This window comes from Phoca vitulina, unplaced genomic scaffold (genome assembly GCF_004348235.1).
Source record: "Phoca vitulina isolate PV1807 unplaced genomic scaffold, GSC_HSeal_1.0 scaffold11, whole genome shotgun sequence".
NCBI classification, from domain to species: Eukaryota; Metazoa; Chordata; class Mammalia; order Carnivora; family Phocidae; genus Phoca; species Phoca vitulina.
The window spans coordinates 31180699-31195391 of NW_022589714.1; the positions used below are offsets into that span (position 1 = coordinate 31180699).

At 43.6% G+C, this 14693-nt stretch overlaps 1 protein-coding gene across 1 annotated transcript; it reads left to right on the forward strand.

Moving 5' to 3' along the window:
• The first annotated feature begins 103 nt into the window (after positions 1 to 103).
• On the forward strand, positions 104 to 13730 carry LOC116635849 (glutathione S-transferase A2). Its single transcript, XM_032410149.1, has 7 exons — positions 104 to 299; positions 6773 to 6877; positions 7668 to 7719; positions 8706 to 8838; positions 10740 to 10881; positions 12328 to 12459; positions 13302 to 13730. The coding sequence occupies exons 2-7, from the start codon at positions 6791 to 6793 to the stop codon at positions 13425 to 13427; spliced, it is 672 nt and encodes a 223-aa protein (XP_032266040.1). The 5' UTR covers positions 104 to 299; positions 6773 to 6790; the 3' UTR covers positions 13428 to 13730.
• Positions 13731 to 14693: the final 963 nt, after the last annotated feature.

Consider the following 14693-nt stretch of genomic DNA (forward strand, 5'->3'; position numbering starts at 1 on the left):
TCCAAAAGCCATACTCCACTGACTGGCAGAGAGAGTCCAATCAGTCTGAAATTGTTTAATCTTTTAACTGCCAACCTTGAAAAGGTACATATTACCCAGCTGTTTCATAAGAGGATGACTCGCCATTTCCTTCTAATCTAGCATGGAATCCAAGGCCCTGAACACTGTGGGAGTAACTTTTCCCTCACTGAACTCTACCCTTATCAGAAAGGAGGCGTTACTTACTGTCAAAGAGCTTATAAACGCATGAGGGGTTGGCATGGAGCTGCTGAGCCTCCTGGGAGAGCGACTTTAATAAGGTAAGTACTGCTTTCATACATCTTCTGATGTTGCCTCACATCCTCATCTCTAGGTTACCAGAAAACTACTTTAAAATGTGTCCTTAGCACAGGGAAAAGTCTGTTTTATACTCACATTGTGCCTTCTTGGTGTGTTTAGGGGATAGTTCAAGAGTTGTTTACTCAATTGCTGTTGGATACATTTTTACAGAAATGTAAAAATGAAGAGATTCGAAAACCAGGGCATGAGAATGTAGATAGAAAAATAGTCATGGTATGAGGGGGAAAAGAATGAAAGCATTTCAGCAATCCGACAATATGACAAGAGCAAGAGTGAGCAGACGTGTTTGTGCCAGCCTGACTTTCTCTGTAGGTATAGCGCACCCCCTTATGTGTGGTTTCAGTTACCCATGGTAACCAACCACAGTCTGAAAATACTAAATGGAAAATTCCAGAAAGAAAAATATTCATAAGTTATCAATGCATATCACTTTTATTACAGCATATTGTTGTAATTGTTCTATTTTATTTTATTTTATTTTATTTTATTTTATTTTTTAAAGATTTTATTTATTTATGTGACAGAGAGAGACACAGTGAGAGAGGGAACACAAGCAGGGGGAGTGGGAGACGGAGAAGCAGGCTTCCCGCTGAGCAGGGAGCCCGATGCGGGGCTCGATCCCAGGACCCTGGGACCATGACCTGAGCCGAAGGCAGACGCTTAACGACTGAGCCACCCAGGCACCCCGTAATTGTTCTATTTTATTACTAGTCATTGTTGTTAACCTCCTACTGTGCCTAATTTATGAATTAAGCTTCATCATAGGTATGTATGCATAGGGCAAAAACATGTCTATATAAGGTTTGGTACTCTCCTGGTTTCAGGCATCCCCTGGGGGGTCTTAGAACATAGCCACGCAGATAAGAACTATTGTAGTCAACCCACAACGGTTGTGAATTATGATACTGCAATGTTATGTAGCCTGTGAAAATTAAGACTTACTATAATAGAAAAAAATATCAGCAGAACTAGATTCCAAGTCTCTGCTCTGATTAGCTAGCTGGCGAGGCCCATTCTCTCTCTAGGGTTCAAGCAGCTCATGGCAACCTAGAGCAGGGCTGGAGCAGGGCTTCACAACCTTGGTACTATTGACACTTTGGGCTGGCTTACTCCCTGCTGTGGGGAGCTGTCCTGCTAATTGTCCTTTTGTTGTTGTTTCGTTAAAAAATATGTATTGTAGAAATGTACATTTAATTCATTTTAAAGAACATACTTGACAATAATCTTAACATACGTATTTCCTCAAATTTGGAAACTTCACACCTTTAAAATATCTACAGTGATAGTTTATTTACAAGTTTTATAAGAAACGGTCACTTCATCAATACTGTTGACACAGTTTAGATTCTCATAGTGTCTGTCCATTTCATTCAGTACTTGTAGAAAGAGCACAGTGCAGGGGTAAGGCTCCATCCTAGTGCCAGTGACGGACAGCCCGAGGAGCAGAACGAGAAGTCCCAATGGCTAACAGGAGCATGAGTGTATTTTCCAAAATGGCCATGCGCTCTCTCCTGGAAAGACTACATAGATACAGCAGCCAACTACAATCAATCATAAGATATTTCCAACTAAATATCCAATAAATGTGTCTGTCAGGATAACATGGTTGATGAAAAACAGGCAGGTAAATTGCAGAATGACTAGTAGTAGATAAAAAGCATTCAGAGGCACATGAAGCATGGCCTCATGCCACATCAGAAGCTTTTCTGGTCTCTACCCAGCTGACATGGTGACACCCTCCCTTCTGGTTTTGACAACCAGAATGCCTCCAGACATTGCCAGATGGCCTTCAGGATGCAGGCGAGCAAAATCACTCCCATTTAAGAATCACTGGCCTACAGGACTTCCCAAACTCCCAAACTCAGGAAGTCTTGATAAGAAAACTAGGTGATCAGCAGAGCATATCATTCATTTTTAAAAGGCACAGGAATTCACCTAGCTAGAATGCATGAGTCATTGGAATCAGACTGGAAGAGTCAACAATGTGCTGCCGGAAGTGTTAATATCCGTGGGGAAAGACAGGTTTTGTACAGGTGAGACGAGAGGGTCAGTGACATCACTGTAACAATCCAGAATCCACGGGGAAAAATACAGTACCTATGGCAGAAGATATTGAGATGGCAATGAGGAAAAACACTCTGCAAGATGCTAAAGAGAGCAAGGTTGACAGGGATGTGGCGTGACCCTAATCGGAAGGGCAGGGAGGCAGACAGGTGGGGGTGGAAGAGGCACGGAGCGTGAGGATGTCATGCTGCCCCGGGAGGCAGGAGCCGGCCTGGACAGAAGGCACAGCATCCTCGGCTTACAGCCCGGCAGCCTTCGCCTTGCTGTGACCTGCTTGGCCATGGGAATCATGACTCATGATTTCATTGGAACCAACGAAACTAGAGTCGCCACTGGGCCCTCTGTGTGCTGTCTGTTGTCTCCAAACCCTCTTGGGCAGGAACCAAATCAGGCTCCTACCTTGTTCCTGTGCAGCCATGGTTTCTTAGTACGGGAGAGTGCTCAATGATGCTAGTCGAGAAAGCTGGAAGGAAACTTTTTGAAAGCAGGAAATACATGACACATCAGCCAGAAACAAAGTGTTGGAGAAGGTTCAGTGAAATGTCTGTTACCAGGTAGGGAACAGGATGTTGGAGAGAAGCGATCATTTTCGTCAAGTGTTGACAGCAAGACCCTGCACTGCGGTGCGGTGACCAGCAATCCCACTCACGGGGCTGGAACCCATGCGGAGGAGCCTGGGGACAGGAAAGACTCCAGAGTGTCTGGATCAGGGAGCCGGGGGCACAGGGGGGGTGGGCCAGAGGTGAGAGATGCTGCGGGGTGCATGGGGCAGGGGCCGAACCAGAAATCTGCCGACGTCTTGAGGCTACAAAAGTGTGTTTAATGATGTGCCCGACCTCCCTGAATCTTCGTCAAAGGTCCTGCAATTCCGGTTAGCACACAGTCAATATCACTGGTCTTTCCACACAAGCCTGATAAATGATTGTATGACTCTGAAACAACATCTGGATATATGTAACATCTGATTCCTACTGGAGCTCTGTGGGTCAAGAGGTAGATAGATACACACAAGGTGATGGATAAATAGGCAGAGAGATGAGATAGACAGACAGAAGAAAGATGTGTGCTACCCAGTGTGCCCAGAGACCAACCTTCGCCCAGAAACAGGGAGCAGGAGGGGACTTGCATTTACTGATCCCTATTATGAGTTTTAGGTCCATGATCTCACTTAACTTTCCCAACAGCCCTCAAGAGTAAATGTAACTATCTCTGTTTTTAGAAGAGAAAATTGATGGGCAGAGATTTAACAACCTGGCTGAGTTTATGTACTCAGAAGCAGAGGGGTTGGCATTTGTCTCCAAGGCTTCCTTCTCTCTCTCTGACCCACACACTGTGATTAGGACCACATCCAGAGCCATAACTCCTTTCATTTACTACTGGAATTATCATAGGATATTCTCCTTTTGAGGAATACGAGTCTACTTTTTTATTAAGGTAAAAGCAAAGCAAGGTGTGCTTGTGTTAATATTCTTATCAAGCCCTGTAAATCAGCTAACAAAAAAGGAGCTTCTGAATTCCATGTTTCCCCCTCTGCCTCCTTCAGCCAGGAGTTGGCTAATGGGCTCTGAATGGGAACAAATTAACAAGGGTCTCAGAGAGAAGCATAGAAGCTGTCAAAGTGTTACATGGTTTTAAAAGCCCAGGACCTGAAATCAGGTGAGTTCCGACTAAGCCAACACCCACACAACCTGGGAGTGGAGGAAAGCGGCTTTGTCTCTTTGTACTTGAATTTGCTCATCTTTGAAAGAGGATATTAGAAGCTGTTTCCTGGGGTTGTCCTGGGGGGTGGTCAGGCTCACCAGATACGGAGTGCCAATCAGGAACATAGGTGTGTGGCTCTATGGCCAATCATTGAGTCTCTCCGGTTCTCATTTTCCGCTGATGAGGCAAAGTTCTGTGACAACCTTTGCCCTAGTCTTGATGAGACCTCCCGTTCAGAAGGGAAGCAAAGTTGCTTACCTGGGGAGCCTTATGATCAAATATTATATAAGGTAAACATCGTTTACTTTTGTATCCTGACCCTCAGTCAATGGGTAAGGCAGTGTGAGACCTTTTATCACAGCTCTGTGATCTGTAGTTCAAAACACACTCAGTAACAAGCTGCATTCTCCTTTTCATTCTGCTGAGTCACAGCACCTCCATTCCCCATGATAAGGAAGTACAATAAACAAAATCTCCAATTACAAGACAGATGACTTGATAAGTACATTTCCAAACAGTTCTTTACTTACTTACTTTTTTTTTTTTAAGATTTTTTTTTATTTGTTTGAGGGGGGCGGACAGAGAGGGAGGAAGGAACAGGCTTCCCACTGAGGAGGACCCTGGGATCATGACCTGAGCCGAAGGCAGAGGCTTAACTGACTGGGCCACCCAGGCGCCCCAACAGTTCTTTACTTTCTAAAGGTTAGAACTATTGAGTGCCACATGAAAAATGTGGACATTGAAAACATTTTGATATCTAAAATTCAAGTCACACACACTTTTTCAGAGATACATCCATTTGAGGTAGTTTTTTGGAGTAGTGTTGGTGGGGTCTGGAGCGGATGGCCAAGAACAAATTCTTGAGACTTGTTCAGTGCAAAAAAGGTGGTTTTAATTAAAGAACAGGGACCGGACCCGTGGGCAGGAAGAGCTGCTGCCTCAGGATTGTGAGGAGCAACTGATGATATGCTTTGGGGGTGGGGGTAGTAAAGATAAGGGATGTTCCAGGAGGATCTTCAGATGCTAAAGAAGACACTGGGTACCAGAGGCCTGGCTATTGTCAAGCTAAGGTTGTTTTTCCCTCTAGCAAAGCATTATCGTTAAGACAGTTGGGAGTTTCCTGGAGGAATGTTACAACTCTGCCTATCTCAAGTGTTTGTCAGTGGGCTGTGAGGACATTTAATTTTATCTACATTTCCTTCTGCCTTTGTTTCCCACATCACATTAGGTAAAGAGAGGTATCTTTTTGTCCCAAACTCCAAAACAAAATTTTGCAAGAGAATCTTAATGTTCTGTAAACAGAGTCTGGGATTTGCACAGAATATGCACCTGTTCCTTTTCAAGACCTGGCTTTGAGACTCCTGGTTTTGAGTCCTGTGTGTTTCCATTCACATCTATGATAGAGCATTCATTGTTTGAGCCATTGGGTTTCATTGTCTGGCTCCCTGCTATGTTCACTTCTCATGCAGGCGGGGATGAACCAAGGGCTTTCAAGCTTCACTGACCAGGCAGAACCAAAGTATCCCCTACCATTATACAGATCAAATGAGTGTGCACTCATGCACACGCCCAAACACACACTGAAGAAATGTTAGTTCTGTTCCATTTACTGTAAAGTTAATACAGTAACATCCCCTTTTCCAGATTATAAAATGCCACCAAGTAAAGGTAGAATGCAGAATTCCAAAAAAAAAGGAAGGGAATTAGCATCCTGTGTCTACGGAAAGAACTAGCGTCTTTTGAGCTATAGGTAAGTGAGTCTCAGCCCTAATTTTGCTTTAAACAAAAGCAGCATAACAGCCAAGGAATGGAAGACTGACTCTGCCTCTCCTCCCCTTCTTGTAAGTGGAGTCCCCTGGTTTCAGTGCCCCTCACAGGCTCCCAGGGCCAGCACTTGTGTGGGTTCCGGCCCTATCCTCTCTTTTTCATCCTAGGTGTGGATTTCCATGTCCATCACTAACTTGAGAATGACTATAGACACGTCTTTTCACCTCTGAGCCTTGTTCTCATTAACTGATATGGGTATGATAACAACCAGTTCTTGGGGCTGTTATGAAGATTAAAGGTATAATGTATCCAAAAGGACTAGCATTGGGTCTTGATCGTTAGGAGATTTTTCAATAAATATCAATTCTCTAATCCTTCCCCCTCCCCCTAACGCCCAGACTTACATCCTTACCGTACACTCTCTCCTATTAGCCTTCCAAGACAATCAGATTCTAGGGCTCCTGGGTGGTTCAGTTGGTTGAGAGACTGCCTTCGGCTCAGGTCATGATCCTGGAGTCCCTGGATCGAGTCCTGCATCGGGCTCCCTGCTCAGCAGGGAGTCTGCTTCTCCCTCTGACGCTAACCCCTCTCATGTGCTCTCTCTCATTCTCTCTCTCTCAAATAAATAAATAAAATCTTTAAAAAAAAAAAAAAAGACAATCAGATTCTACCCAGTGGAGATATGAGCATGGTTTGGAACAATTTTCCAGGGTTGGCTACTGATGGATGAGAATCTGGGCCATGAAAGACATTCTAGGGACTCTTCCGACTCTGCCATGAGGAAGGCAGATGCTCCTTCCACATGGTTGGTGCTATCTGACCATACATCAAAAAGTACATTTTTGCTTCTGTGGTATTGTTCATTTGTTAATCCATTCGTTTGTTCTTTCATCATGTTTAGAGAAATTCGGAGACTACCATGGCGGGAAAGCCCAAGCTTCACTACTTCAATGGACGAGGCCGAATGGAGTCTATCCGGTGGCTCTTGGCCGCAGCAGGAGTAGAGGTTTGATCTGAGTCCTGTCATCTTAAGTTGGATCTAAAATTGACTCTATCAAAGTACTTTTCTCACATAAGCTAAGAGAATTTTCTTACTAAATGACCTGTCAAGAGTTTTGCATTAAAAAAATTGTCAGCTGGGGCACCTGGGTGGCTCAGTTGGTTAAGTCTCGGACTCTTGATTTCAGCTCAGGTCATGATCTCAGGGTCGTGAGACTAAGTCCCACACTGGGCTCTGCCCTGGGCGTGGAGTCTGCTTGGGATTCTTTCTCCCTCCCCCTCTGCCCGCCCCCTCACGCTTGCACTCTCTTTCTAAAAAAAAAAAAAAGAAAAAAAGTCAGCTATTAAGAGACGAACAGATTTGGGGCGCCTGGGTTGGTCAGTCAGTTAAGGGTCTGCCTTCGGCTCAGGTCATGATCTCAAGTCCTGGGATGGAGTCCCAAGTCGGGCTCCCTGCTCAGCGGGGAGTCTGTTTCTCCCTCTCCCTCTGCCGCTCCCCTTGCTCATGCTTTCTCTCTCTCTCAAATAAATAAAATCTTTTAAAAAAAGAGAGAGATGAACAGATTTGACCTAATATATTATTAAAATTTCTTCTCATCAAAGAACATAAACAATTAAAATAACTTAAGGAAACTAAGCACAGTGTGTAGGCCTTATTTGGATTTGGATTTAAGTGAACTACAAAATATCATTTATGACATGTGTGCAACAATTAGAAACATGGACCTTGATCTTAGATGATTTTAAAGAAGCATTGTTGATATTGTAGGTATGCTAATTCAGTTTCTGCTTTCCAGTTCGAAGAGAAATTTATAGAAACTCCAGAAGACTGGGATAAATTAAGGAATGGTAAGACCAAGTATCTAATTCCTGGGATGAGGTTATCAGGTAGAAGTCATAAGCTGAGGTTTTAACACCTATCTGTGAGTGTGGTGGGAGTTGGGGGTGGTGGAAAGGAAGAAAAGTGGCTCCAGTGTAAGGGGTGGGGCTCCTTGGGCCTGTGTTCCATCTCATTCAGGGCTAGGAAGGGCTTGAACTCTGAGTATTTACTAAAGGAATCATGCCACTTGTCCTGCAAATGCCCTCTCTTTGCTCTCTCCAGCTTTTCTGCACCCCGAGTGAGCTGGGTCAGCTCAGCATCCCACACAGCCGCCCATCCAAGGACCCTCAAACACATGCAGTAGAGTGAAAAAGTAGAAATAGGTCAGCAGTTGCTGTGAGTGCTTTTCTCTGGTGGGGTTGACAAGATCATACCTAGCAATATTATAGACTCAGAGAATGAGATGGTATTGCCTTAGTTGAAAGGCCAGGTGACAGTATGAAGAAGGAGATGAAGCACAAGGTCCAACACTACAAGCATCAGCGGACTCAGGAAAGCAGGGCCTGCCCTGCACACACTGTCCAGTGGTAGAACTGAAAGAGCACATAAAACAGCCTACAGAGACATCTCCTTCAGAATTGCCCTTAACGGCATAAGCTCCAAGGGACTTCTCACTTGACATACAGGTGCTTGCTTCTCTGTTGCAGCTTCTCTCAAGATTTCCCAACACATCCACGGAAGTAAATCAGCTGCAAAAACTACAGGAACCTACCATGTATCTGCATGGGAAAGAAAAAGATAAATGAAATAATAGGTGAAAAGTAAGAGGTAGACTGAGAACAAAGAGGATTAGGGGAAAGCTAAAAACAAAATGCTGTTTTGATGAAATGTGACCAGGCAATAATTTTTTGTTTGCTTTTATGTCTCAGGTCATGGCAACACATGTTTTTTCATGCTAAAAGAGTATGATCCAATAAAACATTTCACTCTGCTTCTTCTCTTCTTCTTTCAAAAGATGGATGTCTCATGTTCCAGCAAGTGCCAATGGTGGAAATGGATGGAATGAAGCTGGTGCAGACCAGAGCCATTCTCAACTATATTGCCACCAAATACAACCTCTATGGGAAAGACATAAAGGAGAGAGCCCTGTACGGTATTTTTTCTGTTCTTTCATGAACAATTGATGTGAAAATTTGGGTTCTTCCTTGGGTGAGCAGGACTGTGTCAGGGAGATTATGGCCAGCAGCAGCACAGGATTTGGTGGGATAGACTGAGGTCCGACACCACAGAGATCTGTGAGGATGAGGGATTCTACTTGGAGTGGATTCACCAAGTGGGGTCACAGAAAAGGAAGCAGTCCATGGATAGAGCACATATGGTGAGAGGGTTTCCCTAATGTTGATGAACTATGAAGCCAGAAAGATGGTCGGCTCATCACTCCAGGTACTCAGGCCTTTAGGAGCTGGATACCAGCTAGAGACAAAGGACAACGTGTCTGAGTATCTAGCAGATAAGATGGGGGAACAGAAGGATCCAAAGGAGCTGATTCTAAAGGTTCATAAATTACAAGAATGCTGACCAAGAACTTCACTTGCCAGCCTGTTATATGGACTGGTCACTTGACCAGGGTAAGCAGAGCCTGGTCCTCAAGATGCCAAGGTTATCTTGAGCATTTTGATATGGGACTAAAGCAGCCAAATTTTAGTCAACACAACCACATCTGTGGGTTCTCTTCTCTGTTGTGATAGGACCACATGATTGATATTTAAATCTCAGAAGGCTCTGCTACCAGTTACTCAAAAAGTTAAACATAGATTTACCATATACCAGCAACTCCATCACTAGGTGTACACATAAGACAATTGAAAATCCATCCACACTAGAACCTGTACACAAACATTTATAGCAGTGTTGTTCTTACTGTTCAAACAGTGGAAATGATACAAATGTGCATCAACTGATCAGTGGTTGGAAGATTGGCCTATCCATCAATGGAATATTATTTGGCCATGAAAAGGAATGAAGTAGTGATGCATGGTACAATTTGGATAAACCTTACAAACATCATGTTACATACACTAGACACAAAGGCACATATTGTATGATTCTATTTGTATGAAATATCCAGAACACTCAAATCTAGAGAAACAGAAAGTAGCTTAGTGGTTGCCAGGGGCTGGAGGAGGGAAGAAATTGGAATGAGTATAAAAGCATACAGCATTTCTTTTGGGAATATGAAAATATTCTGTAATTAGGGTGGTGATGGTACAGTATTGTTTGTCTTTACTATAAGAATCACAAAATTGTTACACTTGAGAAGTGTATACATTATGGTATGTGAATTATGTGAAAATAAAGATTTTATTTGAAAAAACTCTTATAGGAAGCCCAGTTTAGAACAATAAAGCCAAATCTCCTAAAATATGTACTGGTTGGAATGTACAAAGAATTTCACCCTTTTTGGGGTTATTTTAGGTGAAGACTTAAGAAATGCAAACAAGGTCAGAGTTCAGTCACTGTATGTGGGTAGGGTTGTGGAAAATAATTGGAAAGCCTGCTGATATTGGGCACATCAGTGGGCCTGGGTGTGTAACAGGACGAGACAGGAGGGACATGACTGAGATGGCTGTGCCAGGGACTCTCTCTAGAGATCACTTCGGTGGCAGGGCTTAGCCACATGAGTCACATTACCTTGTGCAGAGAACAAATCACAACAGATATGGCAAGGCCCAGGTACGGTGGGTACATGCAGGATTGCACCAATTTCTCTGTGACTCTGGACAGGTCACCAATGCTCTCTGTCCCTCTCTTTGGTCATGTGTATAATGAAAATTTTGCACATAATGGCTAGACATATATCTACGTTGATGGCTTGTTCTAGAATGAAATGTTCAAATCAAGTAAAAATCTGAGCTGAATGGGTGGCAATGAAAATGCATCCAGTGGGAGCTGAGCCACTTTGCCACCTCCTGATGCCCATTCTTGTAGGTTTTTCAACTATAAAATCAAGGCAGGAGACATTTGACAACTTGGTCCCTTTGTCTTTCAGGATAGATATGTACACAGAAGGTATGGCAGATTTGAATGAAATGTTCATTGTTGTGCCTCTATGCCCACCTGACCAAAAAGATGCCAAGATTGCCCTGATCAAAGAGAGAACGACAGATCGTTATCTCCCCGTGTTTGAGAAAGTAAGTGGACTGGTGAGCGCTTTGGGGCACTGGACTTGGAAGCAAGGAAAGATAGTGCCTGGCTGGCATTCCTTAGGCATTGACCTTCACTCCCAGTAGCACCCTGACTCTCAAGGCATTTTATAAAAACTGATGGTGAGGGAGAATTGTACCAGTTATACCCAAATTTCAGTTTTCCAGCAAGACTTCAACTAACCAGGACCCAATCTAGAATTCTCTATTCAGCAGACCTCCCTGGTCATAGTCAGAGCTTGGGCGGTTGAAGGCTCTGAGGTTGGAATAGATCTTGCAGAGCACCATGCGGGGGCTTTGATCCAAGAGGAATACAATGACAGCAATGGGTCAGGAGAGACACTAGCAACATGGGTAGGGAGACGTGAGGCCAGCTGCCCTTCAGAAAATATGGTAGTGTTTTGGGGATGGATGGATGAGATGTATCTGGACAGAGATGGGGGCAGTGGGATGGAGAGGAACAGACGGATGGAGGGATGTTAAGGAAAAATCAATTGACATAGTTGAAGACATGGTTCTCAGACTCGAGAGGAAAGTCATGCAAACTAAGGAAATGAGGTTCCATCACTATACATAGTATGTATGTTAGTTAATGTTTCTCCTGGGAGGTAAGAGGAGAATATTTCAGGATCAAAAGTACCTGAAATTGTGCTAAATAAAAACTATGGGCCAAAAAAATGATTGTAGGAGATACAGGGGGCCATACATAGAATGAAAGGGTTAACACGGACACACCCATCTTTATGAGGCATTAGATCATTCTGTTAATCACTGACAAATGTTAAGTCATTGCTTGCGTGTTGGCCCTTTTCAAGGAGGAAAGAATTCATAGTAATCAGGAAATATTCTCTCTCCTGACCCTGTGGTGCTGAGAGTTTGGGGCACATTCAGATGATGAAGTCCTGAACAGTCTTCCCATTTGAGCACAGCTATACTTTGAAATCACAGAGCCCTATGATAAGATAAATGAAAACTGTAGGTTACCATATAGCATTTGAAGTTTTATTATATTCTTTGCCTAATAAATTGTCCATGTTTCCTTATGTGTACATAGGCTGAAAGGGTATTTGCCAAAATTTCCTGAAGTTGGTGGTGCCGTGGGGTTTTCTCTTCATGTTATCATTTGCATATTATTGGAATACTTTAATAAATTTCATGAATTTCCCCAACATTTTATTAGGAAAAGTTGCATACGTCAGAAGAGATATACAGTGAACCCATGTTTTAGGGAGACATTAGCCAGGACTTCAGCTGAGGGAAAGAACAGCAGAGACCCAGTGTCTCAGTGAGTCAGGGGCAATGCAGAGGGTCTGAAGCCCACACCCCCTCAGTGAGGCGGCAGAGGTGGGGAGGTCGGGCTGGAGAGCAGAGAGGAGCAGAGGGGCCCAGCCTGACTGTGCCTGAGCTCATGATGTGATTCCTCAAATGCTCCAGGTGTTAAAGAGCCATGGACAAGACTACCTTGTTGGCAACACGCTGAGCAGGGCTGACATTCACCTGGTTGAACTTCTCTACTATGTGGAAGAGCTTGACCCCAGCCTTCTGGCCAACTTCCCTCTGCTGAAGGTGATCTCTCTCACAGCTTTCAGGAGGGAAGGCTCACATCTCCCACCTCAGGATTTGACATTTGGACTCTGGTTCCATCATTGTTCCTTCTCAGCCCCACAACTCCCTCCAGAGTTAGGTCCTAGGGGCTGGTTGAGGCACAGAATCTTGTCATGCCAAGGACATTTGAGGTGGATGCTTCCCCAAGAAGAATAGATTGTCTTCACCAGGAGAAGGACCCAGGGCTCAGCATCAACCTCCCCATCCCCATTCCATTATGGTTTCTGTCCTTGTTTTCTCTGGGTTTTCCCTTATCCAGGTGTATCCTTCATGTGTCTGCCTGAGCAGCTCTCCTTCCTCCCGCTTCCTTCCCTCCACTCCTGCTCCTAATGTTTCTCTGGGCAGAGTCTCCCTCTCTCCCTGTCCCTCTCTCAGTGGGCTGACTGGTTTTGACCAGTCTCATGGTTTACCTTTCTATATTTTCTGTCTTCTGTTCCAGGGCAGTTTTCCTCTATGTTCATCTGTCTGGAGACTTTATGTGTGTTGATATCTGACAGACACATTCCTCTTCCCTGGGTTGCACAAGAGTGATGAATCTACAGGATTTGTGTGTAGGGAAGGAGATAGGGAAAACCTGAAACCAAAATGAGTCTGAAAGAAAGATGTTTTTGGGGCAAATGGCATTGAGCTGTCTTTTCTCCTCCAACCCTCATGTCTCCCTGGGTGTCTTTTTCAGCCACACACTGGTGCTGATGGAGGGGACTCAGTTGGTCTTTGCAGGACGGTCTCTGATTCCCTGGCTTGTGCTAATGATGGGGTTGGTCTTTGGCTCCATTCTGAGGCTGTGTCCTTGTGCATTGCAGGCCCTGAAAACCAGAATCAGCAATCTCCCCACCGTGAAGAAGTTTCTGCAGCCTGGCAGTCCAAGGAAACCTCCCATCAATGAGAAAAGTTTAGAACAAGCCAAAAAGATTTTCAGGATTAAATGAAGCAGGAATGGATGCCCAGCAGAAGCAGAACAAATCTGCTGAGGTTTTCCAGCAATGAAGTGTGTTACCCAAATGTAGATCCTGGCTATCGTGCAGCTAGGAAACTTTTGAAAAGTTTAAGTGCCAATTTCATTAGGAATTATGCAGATTTAGTTGCAAAGCAGTTTATTTTGTTTTGATCAAATATCAAATCATGATCACCTCCTAGGATGTCTCTTGGCCTTAAAAATAAATAAAGGGAGAAAAATTTCATGGATTCTTTCTTTGATCTATTAAAAAATTGTCATTACAGCTATCATGTACCTTGTCAAAAAGAGTGAAGTAGAAATTTTCATGTGACATTTTACTAACACAAAAATAGTATTTTTCTTTTGTATTTTGCTATATTTCTGATCTGCAACCTAAAGGATTCTGTCTTCCTTTCTTTCTTTCTTCCTTCCTTCCTTCTTTTCCTTCCTTTCTTCTCTCTTTTTCTTTTTTGAATCAGAACCATTTTCCTTCAGGAAATCTTTTTTTTTTCCTGTTCACTTATGGAACTTATATTTCTTTTATGTGGAATATAGAACGTTCCATATTCCAGGAGGTGGGTTAATAATGATAAATAAGCCAGAAACAGTCTTTGCCCATTGGGGGGTTACTGTAGTGATAAAAACAACAACAAAAAACCCCAGGTAATTCTAATCCCAAATCATGTATACCTTGTACATCATGTTCTAGGGCTACTATAACAAATGACCACAAATTTGATGGGTAAAAACCGTAAAATGTATTGCCTCACAGTTCTGGAGTCTGTGTGAAATGAAGGTATGAGCAGGGCCATGCTTTTTCTGAAGGCAGTAGGGAAGGATCCTTCTTTGACTTGTCTTAGCTTCTGATGGTTGCTGGCAGTGCTTGGCATTTCTCGGCTTGTAGATGCCTAACTCCAGTCTCTGCCTCTGTTTACACATGGCATACACATGTGTGTGTGTGTGTGTGTGTATGTGTGTGTGTGTGTATCCAAATTTCCCTCTTTTTCTAGGAACACCAGTAATCAAATCTGGGCCCACCCTAACCCAGTATGACCTCATCTTAACTTGACTACAACTGCAAAGACCCTATTTCTAGATAAAGTCACATTCACAGGTACCCAGGGTTAAGACTACAACCTGTCCTTTCTGGGGGACACCATTTACTCTATAACCTCACACTAGGGCACAAGATCATGCTGAGCATCAATCCAATCAGGACACCTTGGCTTGAATCTGTGAGTCCTTCATGGTCTGTCAT

Excerpts from the sequence above, each read along its gene's own strand:
- LOC116635849 (XM_032410149.1), top strand. The coding sequence starts at position 6,791 with ATGGCGGGAAAGCCCAAGCTTCACTACTTCAATGGACGAGGCCGAATG. Across the intron at positions 6,878-7,667 it reads TGGCCGCAGCAGGAGTAGAG|TTCGAAGAGAAATTTATAGA; the intron begins GTTTGATCTGAG and ends TCTGCTTTCCAG. Across the intron at positions 7,720-8,705 it reads CTGGGATAAATTAAGGAATG|ATGGATGTCTCATGTTCCAG; the intron begins GTAAGACCAAGT and ends TTCTTTCAAAAG.